This window comes from Ursus arctos, unplaced genomic scaffold (assembly GCF_023065955.2).
Source record: "Ursus arctos isolate Adak ecotype North America unplaced genomic scaffold, UrsArc2.0 scaffold_2, whole genome shotgun sequence".
Taxonomy (NCBI): domain Eukaryota; kingdom Metazoa; phylum Chordata; class Mammalia; order Carnivora; family Ursidae; genus Ursus; species Ursus arctos.
The window spans coordinates 2,128,212-2,144,074 of record NW_026622874.1 but is presented as its reverse complement, the minus strand read 5'-3'; the positions used below and the strand labels follow the sequence as shown (position 1 = coordinate 2,144,074).

At 48.6% G+C, this 15,863-nt stretch overlaps 1 protein-coding gene across 4 annotated transcripts in view; it reads left to right on the top strand.

Annotated features, from left to right (window-relative positions):
* The first annotated feature begins 10,636 nt into the window (after nt 1–10,636).
* Nucleotides 10,637–15,863, top strand: part of PLD5 (phospholipase D family member 5) — a 385,783-nt gene continuing 380,556 nt past the window's right edge. The window contains exon 1 of one of the 4 annotated variants that reach the window (XM_026487593.4): nt 10,637–10,890. In XM_026487593.4, coding sequence (XP_026343378.1) covers nt 10,702–10,890 — 189 coding nt within the window. In that variant the 5' untranslated portion in view covers nt 10,637–10,701. The remainder of the gene's footprint in view (nt 10,891–15,863) is intronic. The other 3 variants (XM_057315031.1, XM_057315032.1, XM_026487592.4) reach the window with 3 other exon arrangements.

Genomic DNA, 15,863 nt, shown 5'->3' with positions numbered 1-15,863 from the left:
TATATTCGGCACAGAGCTTTCGGACCATGCATTATCAGTCACCATTTTGGCAAGATCCTGCTGGTCAAGACATAGAACATCAGTCTTGGCAGGGACAATACTTGGTAGAAAATCCGCCTGGGGAGCCTATCTTTTCCCTACTTACTCATCATCCTGCCTTCCTTCCTTCGTTGGGTGACCTTTAAACACTCCACTTGCCTTAGAACCAAAGAGGGCTCTCAGGCCGGTGTGGGCAGATAAATGAGAGGCGGTCTAATGAGACTGCGTGCAGAAGGCTGCCTGAACGTCTCAGAATGTTACCGGAGACTTTGAGCCTAATGCCACAGATGTCAGAGGCTCCTGAGGAACCAGACCGGCTTTCCAACAGCCGACTTCAAAGCCAATCCTTCCACTGTTAGCTCATCACTTCCTTCTAAACTCGACCAGAAAAGGCAGATAATTCACTGAGAGGTTGAAGAGGCCAGTTGGTGAGGACTCATCAGGACACTTTCACTGGCCATCTCAAGCCAAGGGAGACCCAATGCCTCGGTCTGACAGAAGTTCAAGCCAAGGTCTTCCAGAAAACCAGCTTGGGAACTTGAGGGGTAACCCTGGAGTTTGGGGGACACTGACCCTAGTACCCCATTCCTTCCTGGGAAAACCTAGAGATGCAGGGTCATACCTTTCTCTTGAAGAGCACAAAGTCAGGGCTACACTGAAAAAAAAAATCTGGAGTTGAGAGCAAGGATGTTAAGGTTAAGAGTGAGGGCTTTCTGGTGTCGAGCACCTTTGAAAGATCCACCATCTTTGAAAGGAGCCTGCTTGGAAGGTAAAGTGGCCCAGCGGAAGGATGGATCTGACCACCTGGTCAGGAAGACTTTTCTTCCCACTTCCCTGGTTCCCTATGGTGGGTACTGTGCTGGGCTACAGGGACCCCTCTTCAGAAAAGAAACATGTGTCCCTCCCAGCTTTTAGGAGTGCTGCCTGAAGGTGGCCCTCACCTGTCAGCTTTCTTTGGGGATGGCCTCTGTGGGATAAACCTGCTTTGCCCAAAGTCACAACTTTTCCCAGGGGAAGAGCCCATCCAGTGACTGAGCAACGTGGGGCACGAGTGAATTCCCGGCCGCCCACTCCAGTTCAGGCCGACTCTGAAGGGACAGCCAGCTTCGCAGCTCTCCAAGGGACCATCTGGAGCCTTTGTTTGCATTGATCTGCTTCCTGTGCCCCCTCCCCTGCAGAGGTGGTGATGTCCCCAAGCTTTCCTCATCCCTTAAGCTCTGTCTCAGAGTCTGCTTCCTGGGGAACTTGCAACACTCCTCATCCCATGCTGGACCTGGAAGGGCCACAAGCAGTGGTTAACAAGGGTGGAGGAGAAAAAATGCCACCTTCCCACACTTCAGGTTTCGGGGGGGGGGCGGGGGCGGGGGGGGGCGGAGTACGCGGGACCTTCCAACTGTATGCACATTTGAAGTTACATGATTCCTAGATGGAATCTTCTTAAAATTAAAAAAAAAAAAGACAAAAAACCAAAAAACCCTCTCTATGAAACATGCCAAATGTGTCCTCCATGAGCCCGGGAAGCAGTCCACAGCCTGAGCTTAACAGGGGGAAAGGGCACTGCTGCTTTCTGTTACTTAATGAATGGATTAGAATAAAATATATGATGAAAACCCAGGTTTTGAAATCAGTCCTGGGTTGGATTTCCAGTTCTGCCACTTATTTTATGCGATCACGAGCAGCCAAACTCTGGGAGCCACAGTTCCTAGATGGTGACCCGGAGATGATCCTGTGTCATCGTGGGGATTAAATGAGACGCTCAGCTCGCAAAGCTCCTAGCACAGCCCTAGCCCAGAGTGAGCATTCAAACGTGCTCTCCTCGGAAGCTTCTGTGGTTTCCGCTCATGCAAAAAATCTCTTGGGGAAGTCTGGAAAGTGATGCCTCAGGCCAGGCTCTCTGTCTCCTCTCACGTGTGAGGAGCTGCAACAGGGTGAATCATAGAGAGGTTATATAAATCACACACCATTTTACTTCCCATAATAAAATTGCAAATGGAAGCAATGATTCTTTGCAATTTCAATTGGCTCGTTGCAATTGTATCTCTTTCTAAACTGTTTCACCACAGTTTACGTTCAATTTACTAGACCCACTTATCAGCACAACCAGTTTTTGCCCCATGTTTGCTAGGCAGATGGCTACCAACCGCTGATACCTGAGTTTGTTAACTTATTTCTAGCCTCCCTTCCCTTTCCTTCTGAGCACTTGGTCTGGAGATGTGTGAGTCCCCTGTCTCTCCAGCACACGGAGGGTCCCTGGGCCTGGTTCTGTAGTTGAAACTTGTTTTGGCTTCCGTGGTTTCGCCTGCCCGCCTGTCACTGTGGTTGGGACTCAGAGCCTTCTTCATCCACCAGCGCAGGTAGCAGGCACCTGCTACCCTCCCTGGTAAGCGTAAGTCAGGGAGCTTCCTTCATGGAGCACCCACAAGTTTTGACTTCCTTTCTCTTGTGGTGTACACACTGGCTTTGAGATCCTCTGTCAACTGTACTTTTTAACTAATAGTCTATAATAATTCAATTTTTTCCTGTCAATAAAATTCTAGGCACACAATCTTGGAAGTAATTCTAAATATACTGATGGTTTATTATATTAGAATTATAGTTTATGCATCTAAAGTTGTCAAATAAGTAACTGAACAATTTTCTAATAGGATTGAAAGGGGAGAAGTTATACGCACCTGTTACTGTGATGTGAAATATAATGTATCCCTCCATGTCCATTCATAATAAAGAAACTGAAGCCTGCAGGGTTTACACTATTATTCTGAGGCTGGGAGTCACATCAGATTATAATCCTGGGTCCAGGGGAGTATCAGACCCAGCCCGTTGCCCTGATCGTGACTCCCCGCTGTGAAACCTTAGTTACGGCAAATAAATTAGTATCTCTCTTCTAAAGAAGGCTTTTTAATTTTATCTTTAATTCTGTTAAACAACTCTAAGAACCAGCTTCCTGCCTACAACCTACTGGCTTTTCCCAACTGCTTGGACCTGCCTTCCTAAGCCAGGCTTTAGTCCCCAAACACTGGTAATGTGGATTTTTTCAATTTTTCCTTTCCATTTTTATAAAATGCTGCCTCCTTTGGGAACTGCTTTTTTCAGCACTTATTTTCTTGACGTTCGATCAGAATCTTATGGTATTTGTGGTTTCATTAGAGTTTGTCTACTTTTTCAGATCACAAATTCATTTATAAGAAGGTTTATGATTTCTCAGAATCTCGAAGCCCCACGTGCTTACCGAACCTTAGGTACACTCTAGAAACTCGATACGAGTTTGTGAAGTTGAAATTCTGAGTTCGATTTAGCAAAGTCAAACTGTCTGTCTGCTAATTTCATTTAAGCGTGTCACCATATTTTCTGTTGAGAATCTTCTCCACGTCTGGGCCATCTTCTCTGGTACCCCCCCCCCCGGTACCCCCCACAGCTCACCCTCCACCCGCCTACCTATAGCTAAAGCACAACACCCAGCTGTCTGCTTCTCCAGCCAGATCAAGCTGAAATCATTTTAAAACTTGTTTTGCTTTGTCTGTCTTGTGTCGCCATGGCCAAGCACACACGGCCTGCTCAAATCAGCGCTTTGGGGAAGAACAGTGTCTTCAGCATCTCGGAGTGGAAATGTTAAAAGAGGGAACTGGGAGATATTTAATGGGCCCGCATCCATTCTTGTAGATCAGTTTAATAGTTTTTATAACTTGAAACCAATCCATCAGGTTGACATGTTGACAGGCAGTCTTGGTTTATGACAGATTAACTAATTCTGCATCTATTATTTATATTCTGCCTACACCGAAAGAAGCCATTAGTAGAAAACAAAGACCAGAAAAATAACATCATTAAGACGAGGGCAAAAAACTAGAACCACATAATAGGAAGGGAGAAGGACATCATTGGTCTAGAAAACCTAACACCAGCGAAATCTCCAGCAACTGACCATAAAAATTAGCTCTGAGCTTTCTGAATTTTATTGTTAGGAACTGAATACGTTACATCCCACCTTTAAAAGACACTGCATAATGCACACAAGCTAACAGGAGGAACTTGGGCAAGCACTGAGATGGTACATGTCGTCGGCTTCTATTTGTTCAAGTGATTTACTACGAATATTACTCTGATTGTCAGATCTAAGGAGTCAGCAAATTCCTCCTCAGCACCAGTGAACAAATGGAAAATGTCAGAGGTATCCAAATAGTTTTATGATATCTACTGATTCCATATTGTTGGTCTCATAACAACATTGGCTCCTTAAATGAACAAAAAGTAGGAGAAAACCATGACCACTCCCAGTGTCATATAAAAATACAGGAAACCACACAGACTTTATCCTTTATGGGTGCCCCAGTGCAGTAAATACATGTCATTCTCATATCCCTTAATTTAAGGTTAGATTTCAGTTTTGTGAATCTCAGGGATGAGTGAGAATTATGGTGTGGTTTACATTATTATTAGCTATTCCTTTCTTATGGTTGAGTTAGACGTACTTATGTAGGCTACCGCGACCCAGACCCACGAAAGAAAGATCGTCCCAGGGCATCAGAGTGGAATTTAGACCATCAGGGTGATTTTGAAGTACTAATTCAGTCTGAAGCCTGAGGGCACGAAGGCCAAATGAAATGACAATTCAAGCAATCGTCTGATTGATTTAATCCATCCACACTGTGAGTTAAGATAATTCAGTTTTTTTTTTCTATTTGTAGTTTTTAGTTGTTCTAAGTGTCCAGTTAATCATTTCAACTATTCTCTTTATTTTTTTTTCCTCAGGAAAGACACTGGCTGATTCTCCGTGACAGAGCCAATCGGGTGTATTGATGAGAAGGGTCTGTCTAACACTCACTGCAAAACCTGACTTTGTAATTAAGCCACAGCAACCTGACAGATCCAATGAGGCAAGACAGGCGGGTCAGGTCCCCACTGTTGGTTGGTTGTCATCTGAGACGGCACTGGAAACAAGGTTTCTAACTCTTAGGAATATCCCAGTGCCATTGGATTTGGTTCTCCTTGTGGAAACAAAATGGCAGATTCTAGGTCACAGTACAAACTCACTCTCCTAGGGTCTCCTCCCGGGGGCTCCGCCACCTCTCCCACTCCTCACCAGGTCTCCAGCTCACTGTGGGGCTCACAGCCCAGTGGAGATTCTTGGAGCCCAAGCAAGGCCAGGCAGGTTCGTGCTGTGAAAGCACACTCAGAGTCCGTGGGTCTCCCTTGAGTTTCAGCCATGTCGTTGCCTCTTGTTAACTACGTCTCTTGGGCAAGTTAGTCCTCCTGACTCTTTGTTTCCCCATTTGTGACATGGGATGGTTATGCTTACTCTGCAGGGTTTCTATGAGAAAAAAATAATCCCTTTCATGATGGACCACCACAGTGCCCATCACACAGCAGATACTCAAAAAAGCGAGAATTTAGTCTAAATGTGGTCTGTATGTAGATACATCCACTTTGTTAATAACTTGAGATAACATTAAAAAATTCTCATTGTCATTGGCCTAGAAAACCTAACACCAGTGAAATCTCCAGCAACTGACCATAAAAATTAGCTCTGAGCTTTCTGAATTTTATTGTTAGGAACTGGAATGTGTTACAACCTACCTTCAAAAGATACTGTGTAATGCACACAAGCTAACAAAACAATTACTACGTGGCTAAAGAAAATACTATGGCGTAAAAGACCCTCGTCAGGGAGTAATATATTATATTCATGTTTGTACAGCCTTTCAGGAAACATTTTCAACCTAAGACTACTTTAATTTGGTTCTAAGGGATTTGCTTTATTCAAATTTTCTGCAGAAATAATCTTATAATCAACATATGTATTTATAAAAAATAGTGCTGTCTAGTGCTCCTTGGTATTTACCCAAAGGATTAGAAAACTCACGTCCACACAGAAATCTGCACATGGATGTTTGTAACAACATTATTCATAATTGCCTAAACGTGGAAGCAGGCAAGATGCCCTTCAGTCGGCGAAGAAATAAACTGTGGTCCCCCCAGACAATGAAATATTACATGGTGCTGAAAAGAAATGAGGTAACAAGCCAGGAGAAGACAGGAAGGAATCTTAAGTGGATATCACTAAGTGCAGGAACACAACCTGAAAAGTCAACCTACTGCATGATTCCTATTATATAACATTCTGGAAAAGGCAAAACTATGGCGACAGGGAAGGATCAGTGGTGGCTGAGGAAGTGGAGGCCGGCAGGGAGCGAGGAGGATGAATAAGCAGGGCACGGGGGATGTGCCGGGCAGTGAAAATGCCCCGTGTGACACTAGCATGATGCGTACATGTCACCATACATCTGTCCAAACCCACAGAGCGTGCACCACCAAGAGTGAACCCTAATGTAAACTATGGACTTGGGCTGATTTCGATGTGTCCGGGTGGGGTCACCAATTATGACAAGTGTACCCGTCGGACGTGTGATGTTGATAATGAGGGAAGCTATGCGTGTGTGGAGGCAGGGGCTGCACAGGAAGTGTCTCGTGTTTTCCTCTCAATTTTGCAGTGAACCTCAAACATCTGCAAAAAATAAAGTGTTACAAGAAAGTAAGAGTGTCTTAAGCTGCTGGATCTACTTCTCGACAGCAAAGACAATGTTCTCCTGCGGTCTTGCCTAGTATGAGGGTCGTGAGTGAGAACCCAAAGCACACTGCCAAGGAAGGTCTAATGATTGAAATGTTTTATTCTTCAGTAATAAACCTTTAAGAAGGCCTGGTACTACTTAGTAAAAGTGAACACATGAAAAATAAAATATGTAATACTGAGAAGCATCCATTTGAGATATTTTGATGTGACATGGTGAGAAAAAAAAATCCTTTATTTAGGGTCAATGGCTTCTAGACCAGATTCTGTGGCTTATTAGACACGTGGATTCGGACAGGGCTTGAGCCCAAGCCCCATGAGCTTCAGTTTCTTTGGCAAAACAGAGATGGTAGCAAATACCAAGACTACTTTCAGATAATTTTTGCATGAAGTAAATGTGCTAAAGGATATGAAAACATGCTATAAATGTAAATATCATGGAAATGTAAGGTATTATTACTGTTATGAAAGGCTTAAAAAAGTACTCCCCATGACTTCTGGATGCTTTCAGCTTACTCTGGCCTTACGGTTTACACCCCTGCAAAAGGCCGTATGCAGACAGTGTTAACAACTCTTGGTCAATGGCATCCTTTGAGTTTCACTTTGAAATCAATAGATGTTGATGGTTCATATATGTTTTACCTGAATTTTTTAAAAGATTTTATTTGACAGAGAGACAGAGAGAGAGACAAAGAGAGAGTGAGTGCACAAGCAGGCAGAGGGAGAAGCAGGCTCCCAGCTGAGCAGGGAGCCCCACGTGGGACTCAATCCCAGGACCCTGGGATCATGACTTGAGCCAAAGGAAGACCTTTAACCGTCTAAGCCACCCAGGTGCCCTTACCTGAAATTTTTATACAGGTTGAAAGGATGGTGTAAAATACCAGTAGCAACGTAGGGAAAGTATTTCTGGAATAAATATAAACATTAATGAGATGCAATTTCATGGCTGAGTGCAGTTTCTGTGATTAATTACCAGCAATCAAGATTAAGTGATACACTGCCAGTGAACATAAGTTATCATTAGAAGAACGTAAAGAACATTCCTGTGCCTGCATGTTCTAAGAACAATAACGTAGCCCTATATAGTTCATACAATGTTTTCTCATGTATTGTATCAGCTCATCCCTGCAGCAATCATTTGAGGTAGCAATGATTATTCTCCATTTATTAGATGAACCTGAAGGCTATTGATATCAAACGAAAACCCAGAAAGTCACAATTTAGAGATTAAAGGAGCTGGTACTAAAACTTGGTCTTTTAATGTTAAGTCCAGTGGTCTTAAAAACAAAGAAACACAAACATGTTGTGAAGTGTTAACACAGTGAAGGATGGCCCCAGTTCCCAAGAAGCCATGACTGGGAGGACAGATAACGCATACACCTGTACTGCATTCAGACCATGTAAGGGCTATGACCATGCACAGGGCAAAGTGCCATGGGAGTTAATTTGTAAATTCAATGATACTTATACATTTGGATAATATTTGGGGGGCAAAATTCACATATTGTCGTTGGCCGTCTGCAGAAATATTATTTGTGTTGCCTACAACAGTTTGACTTGAGCTCAGTTTCACATAAAATATCCTTTTGAAGGTCAATGAGCAGGTTCCATATTCCTGTCATAAACAATGAACCTGACCAAGTATCCAAGACCAAAATAAAATTGTGAATATAATTTCACTCAGGTTTTTTTGAATGTATTGAGTCTGTGTCAATGTCTGGCACTACATACTAAGTAGGTTAAGTACGAAGCAGTAAAAACGTATGCTTTGGCTGGTATTTGGGACCCTAACAAACACCATCTATGAATTGATTATAAGGCTTAATTTAGTAATTAGCCTATAACATACATGCTACCAGTACACGCCTTTAAACAATGGTTTCAGCTCCTGCAGTGTTTCCCCTCTAAAGGCATAGGTAAAAAAGTCTATTCGCATGAAAACCTGACTTGACATGGAAACCATTTGTTTAAATTCTACTCCAGTGGAACACTTCATTATTACTCTGAATTGGAGATCTGTCACTTGTCAAGGTTTGCATATATCACATGACCTTCAGTATGTTCTTATAGAGCAAAAATCGGAATAACCTTGGCAGGAGGGCAGTTGGGTTTTTCCAACACCAATATTATAAAAGATACATAACTGCTGGTAGTCCTGTCAATCGTGTATTTATACTTTAAAAGGAGCAAAAGCAGTGAAGTTTAAATTGTCATAGTAAAAAAATGAGAAACAAGACAATGGAAGGTAGAGTGTTGGGAAGCCTTTTAATTTAGTTCCAATATTTGCTTCGATGTGTCACTTCTGTTTGAGTCTCAGTTCCCTCACCTGGAAAATGGGCTTAATAATTTTCACCTTGCAGAGTAACTGTGAGATTTAGAGAAAACCCATCTGGTGGGGGTACATAGTACCCAATATGATTCAGCACCTAAAAAAAACTAGAATAACCAGAAACTTTTGTGTATGTGTGTTACTTTTTAGTTTCTTCGTCCCCAAATTGAGTGCTATAGGATTTTATTTCAACTTCCATTATTACAACACCATTTATTTAAATAGAGACTCTGAAAAAGATATGAGACAATCCTTGCCCTCACAAAACCATCACATTCCAACCTGGAATTTCTTTGACACCATCATCCAGGCCGGACCTTTGGGGAACAGGTCAGCAGAGGGCTGAAGAGAGGTCAGTTTACCCTCTGTGTCCCCCTTTAAAATCTCCCAGATATTTCTGCAGCTTTCACACACTTCTCAAGCTTTTAAACGAATCTGAGAAATCCTTGACACGAATTGTTATTGAGCTTTTCCGTAAAACGAAAAAATGTTCTGAGATGCTGAATGCAAAGACAGCAAAAGATAAAGAGATTTAAGATTTAACTATTAACATGCCGCCTTATTTCCAGAAAATCCTCACACCTGGCTGTTGGAAGACCGGGCCTGGGAGGGAAAGCCGCAAAAACCCTCCGGGCGGTAAAACCTGGCCCTGAGGGCGAGGGAGAGCGTAGAGAAACAACTGCAGAGCGCCCGGGCCACACGCACCTCGCGAACGCACAGTCGAGGCAGGGCGTTTGCAGAGAGGCCCAGGGTCCAGTGCAGGGGCGCCGCCGGCAGCTCCAAGTGCACCCCGGGCGGGGGAGCAGCGGGTCCAGCAAAGCAGCCCGCCCAGCCACTGCCCTCCGGAGGACCCGCAGCGCTGCACGCTCAGATGAAAGTAGTGTGCACGGCTCCAGAAAACACTTGTCCTTGTGGCCATTTTCGCTGGGGGGTGGGGGGTTGCCAGGCGCCCTGTGCTCCGCGTCCCCGCGGTGGGACAAATGGGCTCCCGAGGTGGGAAGTTACAGAACTTTCAGAACAAGTAGCCGCGAGGCCGGGGCGAGGCGGGGTCGGGGGAACGCGGCCCGCAGGGGGCGAGTGGGGGAAGGGCAGAGGTGGTGTCGAGAGCCTCCCCGGGGATCCAGCCTCGCGCCGGGCCAGCGGGAGGGAGGAGGCGCGGAGACCGCGCTCCCCCTCCAGCGGCTGCTCGCTTTCCAGTACAGACGCGAGCCGGAGAGGTGCAGCCCCGCGGGGAGGGGCCGGCTCGGCGTGGCGGGAGGGGCGGCGGCGGGCTCGCAGCCCTCGGCCCGCGGCGGGCGGCGCGGCTCCTCACTGCACCAACCTGCGGGCCCGGGCTGGCTGCGGGCCGCGGCCCCTCCCACCCGCACCCCACCCGCCGCCGCCGCCGCCGCCGCCGCCGCCGCCGCCGCCGCCGCCACCCCGGGCCGGCCCAGTCCCAGCCGCTGCCGCAAGGAGCCGGCGTGCGGGGCGCCCGCTCCGACCGCAGCCGGCGGGGGCGTCGCGGCCAGCGCGCCGCGCCCCCGGCCCTCGGGCCTCCCCGGAGCCGGCTCCCCTCCCTCCCTCCCTGCGTCCCTCTCGCCCCCGCCCCTTTCTCCCACCTCCCCCACCCGCGACCTCGCCCTCCCTCCGCCCGCCGCGCTCCTCCCGCCCGGCCGCGCGCTCGGCTCCCCGCGCCCCCCGCGCCCGCTCGCTCCTCCTCCAGCCCCGGCCCGGCCTCCCGCGCGCCCTCCAGCCCGCTGCGCGCCGGCCGCCGCCTGGTCATGTCAGGATGGAGATCCGGCAGCACGAGTGGCTCTCGGCCTCCCCCCACGAGGGCTTCGAGCAGATGAGGCTCAAAAGCCGCCCCAAGGAGCCCTCGCCAAGCCTGACCCGAGTGGGCGCGAACTTCTACAGCAGCGTCAAGCAGCAGGACTACAGCGCCAGCGTCTGGCTCCGGAGGAAAGACAAGCTGGAGCACGTAAGAGCGGCGCGCTCCCCGGGGCCTCGGCCCGGCACCTGGTCCGGAGGTGGCCGGAGCGCGCGCGCGGGGCGGCGGGGTCGGGCGCGGGGACCCGGCAGGTGGCCCGACTCAGGGACGAGGGCGGCCGCGTCCTCCCTCCGACCCGGGGCCTCCGTTCCTGCACTTTCTGGCGGGGAAGGACCGGGCTGCGGGGAGGAGAGGGGAGGGGAGGTGCCTTTCCCGGCACCGCCTGGCCCCCCGCGCACTTCGACCTCCCCCACGGGCTTCTCTCAGGGTTCCTTTGCACCGCGTTCTTGGGGCGCCTTCCGGGGGGGGAGCGAGAAGGGGAACTGCCACAGCGGGGCTCCGAGGAACGCGGCGTCGCGCGGTGGTGGGCTCTAGAGGGTCTAGACGGTCTTCGGGGCTGTGTCACTTCCTCCAGAAACTACCCATTAGCGAGTCCGCGACGGTGCCGCCGCCGCCGACCCGGCCTGGGTCCGCGCACGAGCCGGAGAGTTTTCTGCAGCCTGCCCTCTGGGATCAGCAGCTGGCCATCCCCTACTTGAGCCCAACTAGGGAGGGCTGTGCCTCGCGAGGAGAAAGGCGAAAGAGCGAGCGGACCGCCCTGCCCCCCAGGAACGGCCCCTCGGCGGGGGGAGCTGGCGAGCCGGGACCTCGGCTCCCCAGAGCGCGCGCTTCGCCGGAGGCGTTGCAGGCCCTGGCAATGAGCCCCCGGGGCTCGCCATTCTGGAAGGGAGAAGTCCCTCCAAAGACACGTTTAGTGGAGCCACAGTTTCCATCCTGACCCGTCAGCATGTCCTTAAACCAGATGTTAAAATGAAAGTAAGAGAATTATCTCAAGAGTGCCGCACAACTAGCTGGGGAGAGGATGCTGTTTCTTCCCGCGGAGCTGCATGATCCAAATTGAGTCTGTTAATGGAATGTGGAGGTTTCCTTGTATTTGGGTCACATCTCCAATTATGACAGAAAGATAAGGAGAACTTCGGAAACTCCCACATCTCTTACCGCCGCACACCGACCTCACTCCCATCTGCCCCCCACCCCGCCAAGAGCTTCTCTTCCTCCCCTGGGTTTTGCAGCAACAAGCTTCCCAGGAGGAAGCTTGCAAAGGAGTATTTCTCCCACAATCCGAAGGGAAGCTCTGTGCCTTTTTCTCTGAGGGCCTGATGAAGTCCCTTGAAAGCTCACGTTTAAAGGTTTCGAGATGGGAACAGGCTGTCTTGGGTGTCGAGAACCATTTCCTAGTATCAAAAGGATGTCTCAGATCCTTAAGACCATGCAAGTAACTGATTTCTAGGATGACAAGTTGTTTGAAAGGCAGCAGAATCCTCCTAAAAATGCAAGCTCTGGAATTAGCATAGGGACTGGTGGTTATTAGTTCACTGGGGGATGAAGAGCACATCCATGGAATTGGGCGCTTGAGGTTGGTATATGGTGTTAGTCCCAGGGGGATGGTCTAGTCTTAGAGCAGTGATAAAACGATCTCTGTTTCCGTTTCTCTGCATGTGTGTTCCTTTACATCTTGTGCTTTTAGCAGCTCTGTTCCTTTCTTCTCTTAGTGCAAACCAGTAGTGCACCCTTCCCTAGATCTCCCTGAGTCTGACACTGCACAGCTCATTATGTCATTGGGTCCTCACTTTTACGGTTCCACTGAGTCTCAAGGCATACCAGGGTGGGCCATGGCAGCCCCACCTTCCGGGTGAGGAAGGATGCTCAGCCTCTCTCGGGCGTTATAGACCCAGGAAAGGAAAGGCTGCTTGTTTAAAAGCACGTGAGGACCTGTGCTTTCTTCTTCACTCAGATACTCCAAAAGAGAGCATTGCATTAAAAAAAAGGCACCTTATTTGTTATTTAAATCAACACAGCATTTTTGTTTGCTCTCTCAAACACATTTCATGGGTATTCTGTTTCTGATGGTTTTCTCTCTATCTGCTTTCAGTTAGAAAGGGGGCTTTGCTTCCAGTGAAATTTTTTTGGTGATATTCTCTTGATCCTGTGAAACATCTACGTTTTAAATGAAAAAAATAGTATTTATGAAAGTACAATGAAAAAACTAAATGAGCATAAAAATATAAATTTTATTTGAATTCAAGCTCGGGGTATTTATAATAGAGATCAGATGTTGGGGTACACTAGTTTCAGGTAGTTTGGTGTGAATTTCCGTTTAGATATTTGAAATTTAAAAACCCATAACACATGTAACCTAGTGTACTTCTGCCATGCAAGGCATGAGAATGTAATGTCGACTTTATAACAGACAGCATGCTGAACATATGTGGCACCAGAGACTGGGATGAGTGACGTCATGAAATTCAAAGGTGATAAAGGCTGTATAGGGTAGTTAAAATAATCCCTTTGGTCCGTCTGACCAAATGGATGACCATCATTTTTTATGAGGTTAAGAAAGTGAATGAATGATTATGGTGGCGATCATATGCATGAAAACAGCCTGCGTTCTTTTGCTGGTTTTTAAAAAGCCAATCTAGTATTAAGGACCTAAATAAGTTATGGCTTCAGATGACACACATAGTCAGTCATCGCAGTGACGGAATTCCCTGGAAAGAAATGTGGCCGTGTGTGGACTCTGCCGGGACTTCAGAGGCGTTGCCCAGTGTGAAAGTCAATAACACGACGTAAAGTGACAGCGAGGGGGTATACTTCCACCCGCTTAGCTCAAAGTGAGGGTCATTTATCTCTCCTTTCGGGCTTCAAGGCTGCAGGACTGATCCCCAGGCCGCACGAGTGAAAAGGGACCTGAATTGGTCAGGGATAGGAATGCTTACAGCCCATCTTTGAATCTGTTTCCTGTCATTTGTTGGTCAGTACTTAAGATGAATGCCCGCTAGAAATAAGTGCGTGTGAGGGAATTCTCGCGTCCTTCAGTCGTGACGAGAAGCTACAGAGGTGTGCACCATGAATCCGGCACTTTGAACTCCACTTGGAAATTTCAGGAAAAAGTGAAATTGCTGGCCATGCGTAGACCGTCTTATTAGCTACAGATCGTGATCTTGCTTCTTAGACTCTTTTCCTCCTTTTTCTGCCTCATCCTGCCCATGGCTTCGGAAGGTAAACAACGGAGGTCTTGGTTTGGAAGGTTTGGTAAACGATCTGAGTCTTATGTTCTGTAGGACCCTCTGTTGCTTAAGGTGTAACGTAAAAGTGAAGGATTATGGTCTAGCAAAGCAAGAGGAACAGGGGGCCGTTCCGTCAACCCCTGACCCTCCCCCTGTTTGGTCAGCCCTCCCTGGGGCTGGGTCACTTTAAGAGGAACCATGTAATGTGATTTGACTGTCATCCCACCGGACGTGGTAGCATCAGTGTTCCCCTGGGCTCACGGTGACATTATGCCCTGTTGGCACTTTTTTTTTTTTTTTTTTGGTACAAAGGAGGAGAGCCGCAGAGGCTACTCGGCTCCGTCGCCTGGTTTTATGCCAGCCGTGTGTGTAGAAGTTTCCTGATGCCACTTACGGAGCTAGGGATGCCTTATTTTCCCTCCTGCTTACTCAATTAGCTCTTGTCAAAGTACGGTTAAGAGCGGGGCTCTGGTGAGACAGACCATCTCTAGTCGTCCTGTGATCTTAGTGATCTTAGGCAAAGGACTCAGAGTCACCAGGATGTACCTTCCCATTCCTCCTTAAAGGAGTCACAGGCTTGCTGGGATGATCCAGGGAGACAATCCTTGGGTTTGTTGCAGTGACAGTCCCGTAACACTGGGGGCTCAACACTGCAAGAGAGTGTTTGACCTTACAGGTCTCACCTGTGCGGGCTGGCAGGCTCTCAGTCCGCTCAGACCGCGGGAACGGAAGACTGTAGGTTGAGTGGCTCATAAACCCCGAACGTGGCTTCCTCGCAGTTCTGGATGAGGAAGTCCAAGGTCAAAGCGCCAGGAGGCCGGGGGGCTAGTGAGGGGCGCTGCCTGTTTCCTCGGTGGCGATCTTTTTGCTCTTCCCCTCAGGGTAGCAAGGGGGAGGGAGCTCTCTGGAGACTGTTTAATAAGGCCAGTGTCCTGCTCATGAGGATTCCAGCTTCAGGATGTGATCACCTCCTAGAGACGCCACGGCAAATGCCAGCCTGCGGGGGTTGGTCCCAGCGCACGACGTCTGTATACACACGAACACGCAGTCAGCAGCAGCAGGGCATTTTCCTCCTGTGAGTTGCCTGGCCTGCTGGGATCTCCGTCCCAATGCCTGTTGTCAAGGCAGCTAGAGGGAAGATGGTAAATCATGTAAAATCTCTCTGTGTTTCCACCCGGAAGGGAAACATCCATTTGACTCCTGGTTATTGGCCAAAGACGCTTTCAAGGCCACGGCTTGCTTCCGAGGAGGGGAGGCAGGGGGAGCTGACCAAGACCCAGAAGAAAGGGAAAGAGGACATCCGTGACCAGCTTCTCAGGGTGACCACAACCCATAAAGCACTCGGCACCGTGGGTGGCCTTATTACGTGCTCAACGCCCAGTACCTGTAGCTGTGGTCGTTCCTTCCGTGTTAGCTGGCCGTCTGGCTGAGCCCTTACGCTCCCGCCGGAGAGCTTCCAGATGTTACATTTGAGAACAGCCTGCCTGCATTATAGGCCTGGACCCGGAGTATGTGGGTCCTTTGGCCAGCAGGGCCAGCTCAGTACCCCAGGCCTGACACGCTGCCTCTGCCTGGCTTCCAGTCTGTTCTCTGGGACCCTGATTGTGCCCTGCCTGGCCATTCTGAGCGTGGCGCTTCTTGTTCACACTCTTGGCGGGCTCTGCTAGCCAGGACTGGCTCCTTGCCCCCGTCCCCAACCCCTGCTTTCCTTCCCAGCTCTGTGCTGGTGGAATTAAGTGGAGCGATGTTTCATTTACCTGCATGATGGTTCAGAGAGCCTATTTAAAATGGAAAGAGAAAGCAGAGGAGAGAATTTGTAAAGAGTGAAGGTAGAATCCTTAATGTCCACGCTTGCAGTGAACCTTAGTATCTTGCTTGGTTTAATTGAGTGCGTCC